Source organism: Rhinolophus ferrumequinum, chromosome 23 (assembly GCF_004115265.2).
Source record: "Rhinolophus ferrumequinum isolate MPI-CBG mRhiFer1 chromosome 23, mRhiFer1_v1.p, whole genome shotgun sequence".
In the NCBI taxonomy this organism is placed as follows: Eukaryota; Metazoa; Chordata; class Mammalia; order Chiroptera; family Rhinolophidae; genus Rhinolophus; species Rhinolophus ferrumequinum.
The window spans coordinates 4485191-4504612 of record NC_046306.1 but is presented as its reverse complement, the minus strand read 5'-3'; the positions used below and the strand labels follow the sequence as shown (position 1 = coordinate 4504612).

General features: G+C 44.1%; 1 protein-coding gene across 1 annotated transcript; it reads left to right on the top strand.

Annotated features, from left to right (window-relative positions):
- Positions 1-3767: 3767 nt before the first annotated feature.
- Positions 3768-18773, top strand: RAE1 (ribonucleic acid export 1). The gene is made up of 12 exons (XM_033095227.1): positions 3768-3832; positions 6432-6528; positions 7108-7212; positions 8969-9061; positions 11477-11563; positions 12559-12645; positions 12767-12838; positions 13855-13962; positions 16109-16215; positions 16299-16374; positions 16954-17148; positions 17651-18773. The coding sequence occupies exons 2-12, from the start codon at positions 6439-6441 to the stop codon at positions 17735-17737; spliced, it is 1107 nt and encodes a 368-aa protein (XP_032951118.1). The 5' UTR covers positions 3768-3832; positions 6432-6438; the 3' UTR covers positions 17738-18773.
- Positions 18774-19422: the final 649 nt, after the last annotated feature.

Genomic DNA, 19422 nt, shown 5'->3' with positions numbered 1-19422 from the left:
GCTCAGACTTTCACCGTGACACTGGTACACGTAGAGTGCTTCATGTGTGGCCGGCTGTGCACACTGCTCAGGAAAAGTCTCCAGTTCTTATTGTTGGCTAGCTGTCCAGTCAAGGTCCCTGAGGCCAAGCCTGTGATGTGAATAATTATGTTATATTCCCTGGTCATATCAGAACTAAATATTTCATTTTGAGAATGTTCTGGTATACTGTTCATTTGACTTGTGAGACTATCAAAAATCCTAAAAAAATTTTATAAATCACAATTTTTTTCTTTGAAGTTACACTTTACATCTTCCATTAACATCTAAATATATCCTTAAACTTTGACAAGTTTTATAAAGAAGAAGATTGCTAACTTAGAAATATATGGTTAAGCCACAAAATGTCTGGATCTGAATAAACTGTCCAAAGGGGAAAGAAAACTGCAGAAAAATCTACAAGTCATTAAAATTTGAACTAAATTTGAAAAAGTCTTGCAGATACATTCAGTTTAGATAATTAAATTCATCTCAAGTTTATGATTGGAAATTTACTTAAAATAATTTTCATGTATTTGGGAAATGAAAGTGGAAAGAGAAAAATACACTATATTATATGCTGATAAAAATTAATGTTAGTTATTTGGGAATCATCTAGAATTCTAATTTTTAAGATTTGTTACTAAAAAGGATTACTATAAAATAGGCAGCTATTGAAAATGGCAACTGACAACAGCTATCCCCTCTACTATCATCTACTGTATTTATTTTAAATATTTCCATAATTTTAATGAAGAAAGAACATTTGGATTGGAATCTGTTTTTAATTAAAGTGAACAAAAACTAGTGCAACATGAAGGTGTTCAGAGTATCTTTTTTCCGTATGGGTTCATAATTATAACCTCATCAAATAGCTTGTGCAATATCCCCAGGTTTCTGGGAAATTTAACTCTCATCAATGATGATGCTAAGTGATTTCAGAAATCACGATTTCATAGGGGAAAAAAACAAAATAGGCAAAAAACACTCCAGGATTTCTATCTGACTTTCTTTAGTAGAATGTCTCAGTTGAACTGTTTGATATAGAGACCTGTTCAGTGGTGCTGAAAGGAAAAAATGCTCTCAAAGCTAAGACACATGTACATGTACATTTAAAAAATATTTTTTTCAACAGAATGTTTTTGTAAGAAAGTATTGAGAAACGTTAGTTCTGTTCATTAGTAATGGTCTGGATCCCAAGAAAACAATCCCGTAAAAATGAGCCAAGGTCGACCTCTGCTGGCAAAAGCTCTACTGCTCTCTCAAATCCTGTCATTACTTGGGATGGACATTTCTTTAAGACATTTTCAAGTCATTGTTTTAAGGAATGGGGTTAAAGAGTCTGAGACACAACAAAAGAAGGAATCCATTTTGTATCATCAGCTTTGGATGCCCCCAGTTCCTTTACAAGCAACACTGAGTGTGTGCTTCTTTGCAACCGAGCTATTAATATTTACACAACTTTAAACAACATATTAAAAATATTTATTAAAATTTCAGAAATAAAGACCACTATAAATGAAAAGGAACGGATGGAAAATTACAAATATATTCCATTTCTATTCACTTAGAAATGGAATGTAAACTGTGTAGTCATTCATAAACATCCCGTGTGTAAAAACTGCAGAGGGGTTTACCAGTGTGAATGATAGCCATGACCAAAACTTCATTTTAATTATTTTTAATAATTTTTCACCTGTAATCTATGGCTCAATAGTCATAGCCATGGGCACAGAGTGTAGCGATTCCCTTTCTTGTTTGTAGGGGGAGAAAGTAGGACGACTCAGCACAATGTGCCGTGTGTGGAGGTGGAGAGTCAGATCTGGGGGACAGGCTCCTCCTCCGGATTCTGCTGCTACTCACCGCCCCGTGGCTGGGACAAGTTTCCAGCTGGCCTTGGTTTTATGGACTGGAAAATGGAATAACAATGATCGCGCCTATCCTATAGAGTCACTGTGACGATTAAATGAGATAATTCATGCCAAGTGTGTGTGTGAATACCACCCTTTACAAGGAGTCAAGGGATGCTAGTTATATTTGGTTGAGCATGCGGCGGCTGCTGTTCCACTGATAGTATCTACAAAAGCAGCTTTTCAAAAGAACCCTAAATAGCAGAACTAAAGTAAGCGTATACAAGAATCTGCATCATAATAGGTGCATCTGGAAGATTCCTCAGGCATAGAACAATATAACTCAACAAATACTACTACTGAATATATGTAAGACACTGCTTGATGCTGCAAAGGGTATACCTGGGAGTAAGACATAAAGTTTAAAATCAAGGAAATTAGACGAGGCAAATACACTACGTCATGAGGCAGAATGTGGTAAGTGCTGAGCGAGCTTGGAGAGCTTAAAGGAAGGATGGTATGAGATGATCCATTTGGGAGAGAATGGGGGAAGGTGTGGCTGAGGAGGGAGTCGGTGTCCGAGGTGATTGCTGGGTTTTGCTGGTAGAAGTTAGGCACAGGACCCACTTCACTGGCTCTACTACTTATCAGCTGTGTGATCTCTGACAAGTCATGTTACCTCTCAGCCTCACCTTCCTTGTCTGTAGAATGGAGGTTATTATAGTAACTATAGGACTGCTCTGGAAATTTCAGGAGGGGGGTCATCTAGTGCACAAAATAACATTATTATTATTATTATTATCATCATCATCATCATCATCATCATCATCTAGACTAGAGGTTGTCGATCTTGGCTGCATCTTAGAATCATTTGGGAGCCTTAAAAATATATGAATTCCCTCAGTTCCACCCCAGGTCAACTAAATCAGAATCTGAGAGTGAGGCCCAGGCATCAGAGATTTAAAAAGCTCTCTTAGGTTATTCTAAATACCTGCTCCAGATCCTTGGTGCTCAACTGCGGTGTGTGGCCCAGCAACCCCAGCGGAGACTTCGCTAGGAATGTGGGTTCTCAGGTCCACCCTCGACTTACTGAATATGCATTTTATGACAAGATCTCACGGATCCTAAAGCTCCCTGCAGATATCAAGGCTCTTGGCATGCAGACCACACTGAGTAGGAAAGGGGAAGATCCAGTGCATGTATCTCAGGAGATGCCTTCCTCTTTTTTCCTTCAGACATTCCTGAAAGGGGAAAAAAGCGACCAGCTGAAATTTTCGAAGTTGGCACGTGTCATAACAGCCCCTTAACATTCTTATGGAACCTTACACTTAGCAAAAGTCTTTCACGTATGTTACTTCACTTGAAACTAATTAAGAACGGCCCTGGAAGTTAGGCATCATTATCCCCATTTTACAGCTGCAAACAGGTCCAGAGAGCCCCGGATAGCTCATGATACCCCACTCGCAAACAATGAAGCCAAGGCAGGAACTCGGGCAGCGACTTATCAACTTCTCAGAGGGTGGCCTTGGACTTCAATTGACGGCAATCAGAGTTTTGTTTGACTTTTAATTCACTAGAGAAAATACTACCCTCCACCAGCCGGGGATGAGGATTTATCAAAGCAATGTGAACTTCCGACCAATCCGCAAATTGCTGGCAGAAGGACTTCCTCTCGGCGTCAATAGTATTTCTGCGCATGTGCCTCCGCCTTGCGGCCGGAAGAGCCTTATTCTTTCTTGCCTTCCGGGCCAGACAGGAAGTGGCTCCGAGGCGCATGCGCAACGTCTCCACGGTGAATGGGGCCGTTTCCTCCGACGGCGTGAGAAGACCTCGGTCTCTCAAGATTCTGGTTCGCGTCACTTCGCCCTCGCCTCCTCCGCGCCGGAGCGGGGTCGCAGGCTCCCGAGTCCCTCCCACTCCTTGCCACCGGCTTCCCGGGCTTCCCGCCGCAACGCGACTCTCAGGTAGGCCCCGCACCGCCTTCTCCCGTTACCCGCCGCCATGGCGCCGTCGAGGCCGGGTCCCCTCGGTCGAGTGCGCCCGGTAGCCAGGTACTGGGGCGCGAGCCGGACTGTTGACGAGCTTCGTTAGTGGCCCCTGGGAGTGACGTTAGAGCTGGAAGGGCCTTAGCGGTCATCTCGGGTCTAAACCCTCTCGTTTCTCTTGTGGGAAAAGTGAGGCACCGGGACGGGTCACAAGAGTTGATGGCAGCGACTGTCGCCCTGTACTTCCCCGTGATGTGTCTGGTTTCTTACCAGACACCTGTCACCTCCTCGGAGACCTTCCGTGACCGTTCTTCTACCGAAGGGCATGTCGTTTTAGTCTCTTCCAAGTCAGGCTGCCTAGTTTCCCCCGTTGCACTGGTCACTCTCCGAAACGAAGTCTTCATGTTTCTGTCTTCCTCCGCCAGGTACACGTACACACTCCCTCCACCACCCCCCAGGCAAGTATGTGTTAAACACCAGCCGCCCTAGGCCGGGCCCTGTGCCGAGCGCCAGGTGTGTGTTAGGGAAGAACCCAGACAGCTCTCTGCCCTTTTGGAGCTGGCAGTCTCCTGGGGAAGGGGTTGATTGCAGACAAGATATTCCAGATGGAGCTATGAAGAAGACAAGGGGATGCGATGGAAAGTCGGGTATGTTAAATTAGGAAGGCAGGGAAGCCTCTGAAGGGATGACTTAGAGAAAAACCCGGAACGTCTGACAGCGTGGTCAGAGTATAACTTACCTGCTGTAACCCATTTATAGTGTACGTTTGGATGAGTTGGGGGAGTTGAAAAGACAGTTGTGTAAACATCACCACGTTGTAGAACATCTCCACCTCAGAACGTTCTTGGGGGCACTTTTTCAACTGGGAGCTGAAGATTCCACCCAAGCGAGCTGGAGGCTTGGGGGCAGGTGAGGGAACAGCGAGTAAGAAGGCTCCAGGCTGGGATGCGCTTGCTGCGTTCACGGGCGGAAAGGAAGCCAGCAGAGCCAGCGGGGCTGCAGTTCCGGGAGGGGAGATTGGGTAGCTTGGAGACAGGTGTCTTCGGAAGTTCTTGAGGCTTCCCAACGTCCTGCGGAACGTGGTCCACGTAGGCCGATTGGCGCTTGAATGAGCCTCGCTCATCCCTGAGGCCACCGCTAATGGCAGAGATGTTCTCTGCCGTGTTGATGGCTGAAGAGGGGGAAGGAACTGTGGGTGTGAGCTCGCTTGGTTTTCATAACCCTGTGACGTGGGCATTAGTGATCGCTTTTATGGACGAGAAGACCAAGGTTAAATAACCTGTCCGAAACCGTATGGCTAGTCCCTGCACTCTGATTGCAGAATCCTTGTGGTTGCTTTGTTTGCTCATGAGTTAACTGGTATTTGGAGTACATTCCTGAAACATTCAAGACAGAGGTAGTCGGCAAGCACTACGTCCTCTCACGAAGTCGTTTTCTGAGATATTAATGTGCTCATAGCTGTTGCTTTTACCTAGTGTGTCTGCACTTGCTTATTTTTCATGAAGCTCCAGAAACTCGAATGCCTCTCCTAAAATCCTAGCAGTTTCCCCATTCTGTGTTGTCTTCTTTAGAGATGCTACCCTGTTAGTGAGTGTCACTCAGCTCCTAGGCTCCTTTGGGAGAGGTGACTGACGTCGGTGTGAAAATACGGTAACTTATATGACAGAATGAAAATGTGGCATCAACACATGAGTCATCAGGGGGTTATAATACATAGACTTTCTCCTGGCAAGGAAAGTTGTTTATTGTACACACACTGGCCTAGACACTGCACTTTCTGCATAGATAACCTGATTGGATCTGAGTACCCCTGGAGAAGGTGTTAATATTCTGTGTTTGCAGAACAGGAAAATGAGGTCTCTTGAGAATAGGGTCCTAGCTCTGGTGAGTGGCATGGTGCAAACCCTGGTAGGCCTACCAGACCGGGTGATCAAGAAAAAATTCAAAGTGGGATTCTTGCTAGTAAATGTCTAGACTTTTCGGTGCTCAAGCAGACCAAAGTGGGTTACTTTTTTAAATTTCTCCTTCAAAGAAATTGCTGAATCGCGGCCAGGACTGGTTGCTTTTGTAAGTATAATAACTTCATGCGGAGATATTGACCTAAACCAGCCTGCAGAAATAGTAAGAAGAAAGTGGACCCTCACTAAGGGGGACCCTGGAATAATGAGGCCTTTGGCTGGCTTTCTGTTGTGTTTCTGGTGCTCAGCTTCGTGTCTCTGTGTCAAGAATGAGCGAATTGATTTTCTAGCTGGTGACTGAGAAAGTACTCACTGTAATGCGTCAATATTGGTTTATTAATGGAAAATGCAAAAAGGAAACTACATGTGGGGTGTATGGGAACTCGCTTACATTTACATTTTTCTGTAAGTCTAAAACCACTCTAAAATAGAAAGTATATTTTTAAAAAACACTCTGCTTATCATATGCGCGTATTTAGAGCTGTTTAAAAGAAAGAGACCTGGCATCAAGCCATTTAGACTTTATTTCCCTTCTGTGACTTAATCAGCTTTATATTGCTTCTCAGTGATATTTGTTACTTAAGAAAGGACCTGTCCTTAACATTTCCATTCCTTTTTAGGATCAAAATGAGTCTGTTTGGAACAACCTCGGGTTTTGGAACTGGTGGGACCAGCATGTTTGGCAGCACAACCACAGACAACCACAACCCTATGAAGGTACCAGGGGGGCTCCTCAGGCTTGTAGAAAGCGCACAGGCTGGAGTTTCCCACAGCAGTGACCGCGGGAAACACCGAGATAGCTGGGAGCCTCCTTTGGGGTGAAAGCTCTGAAACTTTGTCTAGCTGCTTTCTCAGACATTGGAGCACAGAAACTGTGTCCCCTGGACTAGTGTCCTGTTCCCCCTGCCTTTCCCAAGCACCAGAATCAGCCGAGGTGCTTGTTAAAATTGCAGGTTCCCAGGGCCCGGCCCACACTGTTGAAATCAGAATTTCCACGGGGAAGGAGGGCAGGTGATACCTATGATGGAGCACTTTGGGGCAAGAGTGAACTGGTGGGCCGTCGTCTGGAAACGGGGTGGTGGGCATTTCAGTTAGAGCACTGCTTCTAGTCCCAGCAGTGCTAGTACTTTCACTGGTTTATTCACTTCCTTTTCTATCAAAGTAAGACAAATCTAATTCGGTTAGTTCTTGAGCATACAAGGAAAGTCCTCTCTGAGGTGTTTAGTGAGAAAGAAAGCAATTTTGAATGAAATTGTGATGATGCATACATTTTAACGTTGGCTTTCTCCCTCCCAGGATATTGAAGTAACGTCGTCTCCTGATGACAGCATTGGTTGTCTATCTTTTAGCCCACCAACCTTGCCGGGGAACTTTCTTATTGCAGGATCGTGGGCTAACGATGTAAGTGCTCCTTAAATGCATGTTCCGTAGGTCCTGTCTTCTTGTATGGGCAAGGTTAGCTTTCCTTTTGGCGCCATCCTTGCCAAGCAAAGGAAGCCGAGTTCAAGTTATTCCTGGCCCGTTTCTAGACATTCCTGCTCTTGTCCAGTATCTTGAAGTGTATTCCCAAATCAAATGTAGTAGTCATTGAGAATGAATGATGTCCGTGGTGCTATACGCAAATTTTTCTTCTTGGTATCCTGGAAGTGTTCTTCAGGCATATGTTAAACTTTTTCAAGTTTAGATATAGCACAGAGTCTGCACAGACATTATTCTGACCTGTTACACACAAAAAAGAAAGACAAAAAAATCATAGTGTACAAAAAAAAAGATAAAAGCTGGTAGAAAAATCAGCAAAGGATCAGAAGAGGCACTTCAGAAAAGGAGTTCAAGAGGCCCATGAAACTTGAACCATTCAACCACACTTACAATCAGATAAATGCAAATTTACGCGATAGACTTTTTTTTCTATCAAATTAACAAAAATAAAACATCTAAAAGACTTGCTTGGTGCTAGCAAGGATAAGCTAAAGCCTGACGTGCACTACTGGTTAGTTACGTAAAATGCTGCAGCTCTTCTGAAGGGTAATTGGCAGTATTTATCAGAAATCCTTAAGTTTACACCGTCTCAGTGACTCCCCCTTCTGGGGTTTGAGGAGGAGCTCCGGTGTGTACTTTCTGTGTGTAACTGAATTAATCTCTACAGCAGCTAAAGCACTGTGAACCTACTGTCATCTCCAGCTTATGAAACTTCACATGAGGCTTAGAGAAGTCAAGTAACTGGCCCAGCGCTCGCATCTGAGTGAGTGGCAAAGCCAGGATGCTGATCCACGCAGTTGGCTGGCAATCTGCTCCTAGCCACTACCCGATAACTGCCTCATTTGAAAAGGTCGTCATGCGTGAAAAGTTAGAAAATTGTAATATGTACTAGCCGTGGTAATTTTTGGTATGTCCGTATGATGGAATACCATTTTAAAAGTTTTGGGGAAAGTTTCTGCAACAGGGAGTCAGCAGTGCAGTGAGGGGGTGGGGGAAGGGGAACAGCGGGGAAGGAAGGTAGGCATGGTTGAGCAGGCTTGGTTTCTACGTGTAGTTTTTGGAGAGTCTTCAGTCGATTCTTTGCTTAAAAAATGTTAGAAGGATGTTTTTTGGCAACTAATGCAAGTGAGAAAAGCTGCAATTACCAAAGTGAAGATACTGTGTAATCTAGTTTTTTGAAGAAAATATGTGTGCATAGAAGGACTGAAAGCACATTGAACTATCAATTCTGGTTTTCAGGTAGGAGGAAGGTGACTTTTATTTCCTTATATTTATGAAGTCCCTAAAATACATTACTTTTATAATCAGGAAAAAGATGATATAAAAAGTCAAAGTAAAGTATTCTGAGAAGAAAGGTAAGTTCCACTTCGGTCTTGATTCTCTGAATGGTAATGGATGGCATTCTACTTTAGAAGATAGATGTAGCTCATAGCGGTGATGAGAAAATAATCTGCAATTTTAGATGAAGGCAAAAGAATCTGTGTTTTAATGGCTTAGAAATAGGGATAGGAAAATAGCTACTTGCATATACTTTTCAATTGCTTCATTCTTGAAGTTAGATACTTAGGTTGATATGAGAAGTCCATGTGTATTTCAGTTATATCCCAGTAGTTTTTACGTGTTAAATACGTGTAATTTATCTAAATTTCTGTGTCGGCATTAATTTGTCTTACTGTAGGTTCGCTGCTGGGAAGTTCAGGACAGTGGGCAGACTATACCAAAAGCCCAGCAGATGCACACGGGGCCTGTGCTAGATGTGTGCTGGAGCGACGTAAGTCTCATTCCGTTCTTCCTGTTTTCTTCTGTGAAGGATTCAGAAGATCTGTGTATTTTCTGGTTTTATGTAATCTGAAACACAAATAGCTTGAATACACATTACAGGAGTTCTAAGTTTCTGAGTTCTAAGTTTCTTATAGATATAAGAAAACATGCAAAGTGATGCATTTTTTACAGATAAAACTTATTTTTAATTTACATGTGGGAAGATAGCAACTTGAATAGATTTTAAATATTTCTATTTTATTTTGCCTGTCTTTCTTTGCTGATCTGGTAACGGATCAGAATTGTAAAGTTTCTGATAAAGTATGGTAAGTAGTAGAGTTAACTGACACAGGGATTGTTTCCCAGATGTTACTGAGCGGCTGTTGGCATTTACAAAATGAATGCAGCGTACGAAGTTTGGGAAGGGTGCCGTGAACGCTTCATTAAAGAGGCAAGAATTGAGCTGAATGTTCAGAGAAAAGGGAACCACGTGCCTGTAGCTTTTCGAGCGTCCTCTCATCCAGTTCAGGCCCAGGTTCAGATTTCAGCTCTATCTCCTCCAGCTTTTTGACTTTGGCAGGTTACCTCATCTTTCTGCATCTGTTTCTTCACATATAAAGTGAAGATAATAACTACAACAGATAATAGCATTCCTTACTTCAGCAAATAGTTATCAGGCACCTCTAGTATGCTAAAGCACTGGGGACACAGTGGACATCACAGGAGGCAAAGTAGGTAAGTCCTGTGCTCGCGGAACTCGTGCTCTCAGGACAGACGCAAACACAAAAGGATTTCAGAGAGTGGCAGTCTATGACAGCTGGACCTAATCTGCATGGTACCTGTCACAGAGCGCCTAGGGACTGGCCTGAGGGACATAGCAAGTGAATGGCTGAACCCAGACCCAGACCTGCCTGTCTCCAGAGCCCATGCCCTGGACAGCCTCCCTCATAGCGACTTCCAGGAGGAGCATGAGCTAGCCTGGGGGCGGGGGGAGGGTATTCCAGGAGAGGAAACCACGTTTGTAAAGGCACAGAAGCACCAAAGAGCCACAGTTCCTTTTGGGGCAGAAAAGGCAAACTTGGTGAAAGTGGTTCTTCAGGATTCTAAGGACACGGTTGCTGTGTGGCAGAGCAGGTAGGCCTCAGAGCAGCTGGGTGGAGAGCACTTACAGATAGCGTTTCTCTGGCCCGGTCGGCCTGTTGACAGATTAGCCTCTCTGTCCAGTGGGACGTGGTGTGCTGCTCCCCCGCCACCCCCATCACAGTGCTGAGCACAGCTGGGAGGGTCAGTATTTTATAACAAGACTCAGCCAGTGTTTCAGCCAGCATCGGGGGGGGGGGGGGCACTCCTTACATGAGTATCTTTCCTCGGACGTCCTTATACCTTCATTAATGGGGAAGCAGGTATTATCTTATTTCAGATGGAGACTGGTGATTTCACATGGGAAGAAATTTTTTGCCAGGGGAAGGTGGTGGTCAATCTTTGAGCTATGGAAGCAGAAATGAAATAGTTTGCACTAGCGGTCAGCAGACTATGGCCCCCGTGCCAAAGGTGCCCCATGGCCTATTTTTGTAAACAGTTTATTAGAACACAGCCACACTCATTCATTCACATAACGTGTATGGCTGCTTTCAAGCTGTAGTGACCGAGTTAAGGAGTTGCAACAGAGGACTATACAGACTTAAATATTTACTAAATAAATGGCCCTTTAAGAAAAGATTTGCCAACCACTGGTCCAAACTTTTCCACTTAGTACTTTTTAATAATTATCTTGTACTTTTTCATATTTGTCTGACCTACTTTATGAGTTCTGTATGTGAATATTTTAGAAACCATTACACAGTGAGTGTAGTTTTATTGCATGCTTTTTGGAATGCTGCTAATATGGAGCTGAACAAAACTAGTAATAAGTATAGATATATGTGTGTATAGAGAGAAAAGAAATGTGGCAAAATGTGTATAATTGGAGAATCTAGATGAAAGGTTTACGGGTATTGTTTTATTTTTGCAACTTTTGTGAGAGCTTGAACTTGATCAACATTAAAAAAAAAACTAAGTGGCCTCTGGTACTACACATAGATACACGATATGCAGAGTCTTTTCCTGAAGGGTATGTCAGTGGCCCATGACTGCTTCTGAGAGGACAGCTAGGATCGAGTGGGAGAGAGACGGTTTTCATTGTATAACTTTAGGTGCCATTTGAATTTGTTTCATCCTGTTCACATACCATCTCTTGGAAAAATAATAAAAAATAGAGCTGAAAAATGTGTTTTGTATATAACAGTGTAGTTTACAATATGGTAGCCTCAAATAACTGGAAAAATAAAAATGGCAGAACAAAACCTGCTTGAATATGTTCAGCCTAATATCTAAATATACACATAGATTTTCTTTTTCTTAGAATGACAGATTTTCTCCATTTTAGGATGGGAGCAAAGTATTTACGGCTTCTTGTGATAAAACTGCCAAAATGTGGGACCTTAACAGTAACCAAGCAATACAAATTGCACAGGTAATAGAAACTTGCCTTCTAAAAAGGGCTGGTGCCCCGGGTTGTGATGATTCTTCAGTTATAACTATAATTCTCTATTACAGAAAAAATCAGTCTGACTATACCAAATCATATCAGTTAGATTTAAGTATACCAGAAACCCCCCTTTCATACAAAAGTAACACCAGTTTTGTATCCATTCTCGTTCCTACTAGCCTTTCACAGATTGTTTTATCTTGGGTCTCCACTCTGTGTGGGTGAAGATGGTACCATCAGGCGTTAGTGACTTTAAATCTGTGAAAGACAGATGTTCCAGGTGGCCCTCAGCATTCACGTGCTTGACATCCCAGCAGCCGTGAGTGGCTTCCCTTGTACCGACGCGTATGGTCACTTGTTCACCTGGCCAGGATTGAACGCATGCCTGCCATGTGCCAGGTCCTGTCACTAGGGAGAGAGGTACAGCGGTGAGAGGAACCCTTCCACATGCCCATCGAGCTCTGAGAGTCTCCTCAGGGACAGCGGGCAGGTTCTGTATGAAGGCTGCCGAGGAAGGCGGAGGTAGCAAAGCAGAGCGGACCTGGAGCCACAGGGCCTGGCCTGCTGAGGAGGAGCCCGTGGCACCGAAACATTTTCAGGAAGGCACCACATACTCTAGAGCACAGTGCTGTGTGTGAGAAGCATTTCCTTGATCTCTGAATTCATGTCATGTCAGTAAGAAAGTAAATGGTGGTGGAGTTCCCTGCTAGTTATTTCTGATCATCTCCCTCGGGAGAGGCTAACTTTCACTCTCATATACTAGTTAATTACGGGTAAAATCAAACTTGAGAACGGAAGGTAGATAAACGCTCTCATGTTACACTGAATGTTTTGGTCATGGGGAAGGGCTAAGATTTCCTTTTTGTTTGGTATGACGTCAATATTTAAATTAGTTCCTTCTCTTTGGATTTTCAGTACTAAAGCTGTTCAGCACATTGTTACATTTACCTTCATCTGTTTTGGTTTTGTCTTGTTGAAAGCATGATGCTCCCGTTAAAACTATACATTGGATCAAAGCACCAAACTACAGCTGTGTGATGACCGGGAGCTGGGATAAGACTTTGAAGGTATATATAATACACACTGTTGAGGACCACATGGCCCAGCCAAGATGGCACTTCTTCATTTACTCCACTCTTTGGGCTTTAGCTCTGAGGGTTCACTTCCTGGCTTTTTTTTTTCTTTTAGTTTTGGGATACGCGATCATCAAATCCAATGATGGTTTTGCAACTCCCTGAAAGGTGTTACTGTGCTGACGTGGTAAGGAATATCTAATACCTATTTCCTTTAAAACATAAAAGCATTTTTTATGATATCCCTCAACTTTAGTAATAGCTGCATGGGATATAGTTCAGATTGCCTCCGTCATCTCAAATCAGGAGAATTTTGTGCTGCATTTGTTCCTGAATTACTGAAAACTAGGTGTCAAGGTTTTTGGTTACTTGTTTTTCAAATATTAAGTTGGTGGAAAAGTAATTGCGGTTTTTGCAGTTATTTTTAATCTTTTAAACCACAATTACTTTTGCACCAACCTAATATAGCGATAGCTACATGCCATCAGTATATGACATTTATCGTGTGGCTGTAGGAAAACGAGCAGTAACTTCCTGGTGTATACTAGATCTTTGGGGACTGTCTGAGTGGGAGAGAAACTGAAGAACTTTCTCCGTCTGTTTAGTCATAAGTCTTAAAGTTTTGTACCATCTGCCCCAGTAATTCCACATGTAGGAATTTGTCATGAGAAAAATAAAGATTCAAATGGTCTTTGTTATGTGTAATATAGTGAAATATCAGACATGATTTCATGGGCCAACGAGACAGACATGGTTAAATGAACTCTGTAGTAGGTTCACTGGAGAGACTATCAGACGGTAACTACTAGTATTCTTGGAATACACGCTCTGAGTTGATACAGATTTCGTAAAAACATACACATGTATGTATGTATAATGCTCAGAAAAAAGACTGGAGTGAAATATAGCATAATAGTATATTTTCTAAGTATTTACATATTTTATAGTTTTAAAAAACAAGTCGTAAAAATATATGAATCTTCTACTTTCAAATACGATTTCTCTAGGTTTTCATGAAACATGTTGATAACATTGGATTTTTAAAATAGAAAAAATTCAGGCTTATTTTTGTGACTCTAAAAAGTTGATCCAATACTTTGGTATAAAAAAAGCACACTCCTGGCTGGGGAGGATGGGAATAATAAAAAATAAAGAGCACAGTCCTTTATTTCCAGCATGTGTCTGCTTTCCTCCATGTCCTAGATATATCCTATGGCTGTGGTGGCAACTGCAGAGAGGGGACTGATTGTCTATCAATTAGAGAACCAGCCTTCTGAATTCAGGAGGATAGAATCTCCACTGAAACATCAGGTGAGTCAGAAGTCAAATCAAGAAGCGTGTATTTAGCACCTGTCATACGCCTGCATGTGGAGTAAACTTGTACTTTTAAACACCTGTAAGTGTTTTCAAAGGGAGTGACTCTAAGGATACAAACAAATACTTAGTGAGTGAATATTCTCCATCTCTAGATATACCCCCCTTTCCTGTCCTCCCCAAACTTCCCTCTGGATAGCTGAATGCTCCTGAAGAAACTTGCGCCTCAGTGGATTGGTTCCATTGTGAATAAATGCATAGCTTTCAACTGTGCCTTCATCGCGTCCAGACGGTCACTAGGTTTTCCTCTTTGGCTCAGTCTTCCACTTGCTGTGGACTCTTAGATCTTTTTTACTCTCTTCAACTCCTAGACACTCCCTCCTTTAGCCTTTGTCTTAGTACAGATCAGCTCCTACTGAGAAAACAGAAGCCGGTGGTGGGGAACTTCCTTATCTTCCTCCTGCGGAGTCTACAGGAGGAATCTGCTGCACCTGCACTGTCCCTGCCCTTTCCCACATGTTTCGGTGCGGACAGTGTTCTCCAAAACAGTGTTGTGGTAGGTCCCCCTCCCCCACCCCGCGACCCTCTCGGGAACCTTAGGCTATTGATCTCCCACCTTCTTCCTGTCTCTTCAGTCTCTCGCCCTATTCGTACTTCTCCATGAGCACTGAAACATGCTCAAGTCTAATTCATCCATGAAAACAAACCTCTCTTGACCCCCGCACCCTCCTCCAGTACCACTAGATCCTCTTTTCCCTTCACAGTTGAGTGACAGTAAGAGTTCAGACCTGTGCCCTGCTCCATTCCCTCCCCCACAGGAGTCAGCAGGCTCTTACAACCACACATCGGACCTGCCACGCCCCTGCTCCCAGCCCAGTACTGACTTCTCATTGCCCTCTGGGTAAATTCCAGACTCCTTGATAAAACCTAGTCTAGTCTGGCTTCACTTCCTGCCACCCCTGCTAGGCACCCTGGCCTTTCGTTGGTTATGGGATGGATGCCATCAGCCTTCGCATAGGGTCACTGTACAGTTGTGTTCTTGTAAGTTGCACCCCTGGAGTTGTGCGGTTCCTGGTCTGTGCAGTAGATGCTGTGCTGAGCTGGGGGAGCACAGCTCGACCAGCTATGGTTCCTCCTGTCCTCTAAGAACTTACAGACGCTTGTCTCTTCGTTAATGTTTTCTTTATTCACAGAAGTAATGGGCTTGCTATTGAAAAAACAAAAAAAGGCAAATAGTCCACAAAGAGAACTAGCGTACAATTTTCCACAGAGGAAATTTGCATGCTCTGGCATCATTCATGATAACAGAAATGGCTTTTCACCTTTGTCTAGTGTGGCTTAGCCCCCAGGCCCTGGTCCTGCCCCAGTACCTGACTGAACTCACAGGAGTCAAAAATGCCCAGTTTGGGAAGTAGGTGGTCATGTTGGTTAGGCCAGAAGGCAGAAGTGAGGACCCATGTGTGCCCCAGCCCCTGCTCCTCTGCCCCAGGAGGCTGGGTCGTGGGCTTTCTGTGGGGTCTTTTGTAGAGTCCAGGAAACCCTCCTTTGGGTCCCCAGATTCAGTGTTGGATCAAGGGCAGAGTGTCACGTCTGCGTAGCATGTTCATAGTTTAGAAAGTGCTGGCCCAGCCGCTGGCCCACTTGACCTTTGTTCCCCTGTGATCGCCAGGCAGACATTGCTTCACTTTCCTGCTGGGGACGCGGAGGCACAGAAACACGGGGTGACTTGATGAAGGGCGCCCACCTAGTCAGTGGTGGGCTGCGAATCAGAATGATTGTCTTGCTCCCCACGAGGTGCCAGCGCCAGAATGGCAACTGGTGGAGGTTCCAGGGGGGTGTGCTGCTGGGGTGATGGTTAGGCCTTCAGAGGGTGGCAGAGGAAGAACGAGCAGTTGGGTGGAAGCATGTGCTCGGCCGTTTATCTATAAAATCATGTGGCTGAATACAAGTGGCTATTAAACAGTTACTAGGAAATAGTGCTTAGTGGAGGTAGAGAAGTATCTTCTTTATCACATTTGAGTAACACGTTTCTGGTTCTGCTAAAACCCAAACATGGCGTAAAAGTCATTTACCTTCAAATTAGTGATGAAATGTTGTGTTTTACATTGTGATAATATACTTTTCCGTTTTTCTTAAACTGTAGCATCGATGTGTAGCTATTTTTAAAGACAAACAGAACAAGCCGACTGGTTTTGCCCTGGGAAGTATCGAGGGGAGAGTCGCTATTCACTACATCAATCCCCCGAATCCGTAAGTGGGACGCCATCAGCTTGCAAGTTCTCACTTGAAACTTTTTTTTTAAAGGAAAACTTAGTTGGGCCTTTGTTTTTCAGTGCCAAGGATAACTTTACCTTTAAATGTCACCGGTCTAACGGCACCAATACGTCAGCCCCTCAGGACATCTACGCGGTATGTTTTAGAACTTTAAACTTGACAATGCAGCAGAAGGTAGGGTTGGAGGGGAAGCTGAGTCATTACGGGATCAGAAAAAATCATAGTGTCATCAAGTGTGTTCTCATCTGGAGATAAACGGCTTATACTGTAGGTTTCAGTTTTCTGTTTTTATGAACATGTTGACTATCTTTGTTCTCTATTTGCTTCTGAATGCCAGCTTTAGACTTTTGGGGGAGAGTCTCCCCTCCTTCATGGTGCTGGTAGACAGTTTATAGACTTAGCTGTTAATAAAAACCGAGAATTCTGTTTGCTAAGCAAGAAAATGTCATTTTCCTGAGGTTCGCGCCATGGTGTCACTAGCTGCACAGTTGTTAAGTTCTATGATTCGTGTTCATCACAAGAGACAAGATTCAGTTCTGGGCTGGCAATTGGTCTGGAAGCGTGGCTGGTTTGTCCTGTGATCGGCCCGCGGCCAGCTCTAACCACAGGACTATCGGTGTGTTCTCTTTCCTAACTGAAGCAAGAAGCACACGTTGGCCAAACGGATTTCTCCCTCCTCTCTCTACTTCTCATCATGCATGTCAATCCTTACAGGTGAATGGAATCGCGTTCCATCCCGTTCACGGTACCCTTGCAACTGTGGGATCCGATGGTAGATTCAGCTTTTGGGACAAAGATGCCAGAACAAAACTAAAAACTTCAGAACAGTTAGATCAGCCGATATCAGCTTGCTGCTTCAATCACAATGGAAACATATTTGCGTATGCTTCCAGCTACGACTGGTCCAAGGTGAGGGTCCCCGGGCCCACTGCACCCCTCATGGGCACAAGCGGGCACACTAACCACCACTCACTCGTACTTCCCCTTCTCTCTGGGTCTGTGGGGCAGCTCGCCCTGGGAGGAGCCCTTGCCCCTGGGAGGTCATAGGTCAGAGGTCTCCTGTTCCGTGAAACCTCCAGAGGTAATCACCCACCGGCTCCCAGGGGGCTTGCTCCCTGAGGGCAGCCATCATGGCTCTAAAGTGGCAGCAGGTTAAAAAGAGTCAACACCTGAAAGACAAACTCCTCCAAGGGGGACACTGAAGACAGATTTCCACCAAGTCCTCAGGCTCTTCTCTGAGGACTGAAGTTTTTGTTTAACCTCTGGCTCTTTCTCCATCTGCCTGTTTAGTTCCTCCAGAGAGATTTCTGCTTCATGCCTGTAGCACAGGACTTGGCATACAGAAAGTGCCTACAAAATGCTAACTTTTGTCTTTTCATAATAAGATCACTGTGTTTTTTTCCCCCTTTAGGGACATGAATTTTATAATCCCCAAAAGAAAAATTACATTTTCCTGCGTAACGCAGCTGAAGAGCTGAAACCCAGGAATAAGAAGTAATGGCGGAGACTGGTGGGTTGTCAAGAGTTGTTTTCTCTCCATGCTGCCTCGTCTGTACGAATTTGGATCCCAGCTTTTGGAGGGTTGTCAGCCATGGATGTGGATTTCAGCCCCTGGGGAAAACAATGGCCCTGTTTAGCAGTCAGGGGCCCAGCGGGCCACAGCAACTGTTAGTCTCTCCATTCCACTGCCCGATACAGATTTCCTCTGTAGCTCAGGGGGGTGGTGTCTTTGTAGAAGTTAGATTCGTGGGTGGCCGCCAGGATTTCGCAGAGCTTCGTTCAGCAATGTCTGTGTTAGAGAACGCTGGGAAACATTTCATGAACCCTGTACTGTACTTTGTAATAAAGCATTCTGAAGGCTGCCTGCTAAGCTCCCTTTGTCCATCTTTCCGCCCATCCCGTAAGCCTTGAAGGGACAGTCGTGTGCTGCAGCGTCGTTGGGTTTTCATTTGTGACTTCCCACACCCTTTGGAAAATGCAGAGATCTTGCTCCTTGGGAAACGGAGTCCTGAGCTGTGACTTTCTACCACGTGGGATGTCTAGCAACCTCTCCAACCACCGGTGGGCGGTTTGAGGGTGGTTTTCTCTTTCCTCCTTCATTCCTTCTCCACCATCCCTGGTGCTTTTTGGCTACGCTGGGCAGCTGTCCTGGTGACTGAAATGGGGAGTGTCCTTGTGCTGAGGGACAGGCCTCTGTGGGTGTGTTTGTGTGGCCTTCAAGTCAGAACCCACGTTCCTGGCATGGGAAGTGCTCTTTACTTGTGCCCCCGGTAGTGGTAGTTTTGGGGTGCTGCTTTGTTAGTTCATGTAATTTAAAATTCCTGATTGGTAAGTACCAATTGAAATTCGGCTTAATTCATGTTTGACTTTTGAGTCTGTTGCTGTGTTTTTACCCTGTGATTCCAAATGCTTCTTATGCTTTACCGTTCGGGGCTGATATGTAAACTAACTTGCTGAGTCTGGAAATCTGGTGTCGGTATTGTAAGATGTATTTCCTACTCAAAAAGCAATGAAAATAAAATGTTTTGTTGGAAGAGATTGCCTCCATGGTTTAAATTCTTTGGTAGTCGGATCACAAATGAATTCAGACCCATTACTCTTTGGCTCTTTTAGCCTGAAAAGTTATTTTTGGGGAGAGAAAAGGGCAGGTACTGTTAGAAATCTGAATTTTCATATTGTTTACAGCTTGTTTTCCGCTCTTTATGAGTCAGCCCTGTGGCTCTGTGATCTGTTTGCCCCGGAAGATAGAGCAAGTGGGAAAGAGCCGTGAGGAGAGTGAAGCTTGACTGTCTCAGCAGCCAGCTCTCATTAGAGGTGGGAATAGATTTACAGCTTTAGTTGAGCCCTAGTGGCATTATTCTTTTTACAAGCTATGGTTGAAAATGACCACAAAATAATAAATCTAAGTCATGAGGTTTTTAGAGTGTTCTTTCCCCTGATTGCGCCTTGCCACATTACCAAGGGGATAGTTTATGTAATTGGCAAATTTGAAACATTTGCCCAAGTCTAAGGTTGGACTCCAGTGGCCAGAAGCAGGAGTGAGGGAGCTCCTCGTTGCCCACCAGGAGCTTAAAGCGATGAACCAGAAGGTATTTGTGGAAATCACTTAACTTAAGATACTTGTTTTCATGTTTCCTAAGGCTTAGGGAGTCTTGAAGAACTCATCAACTTCCGTGCCCTAAG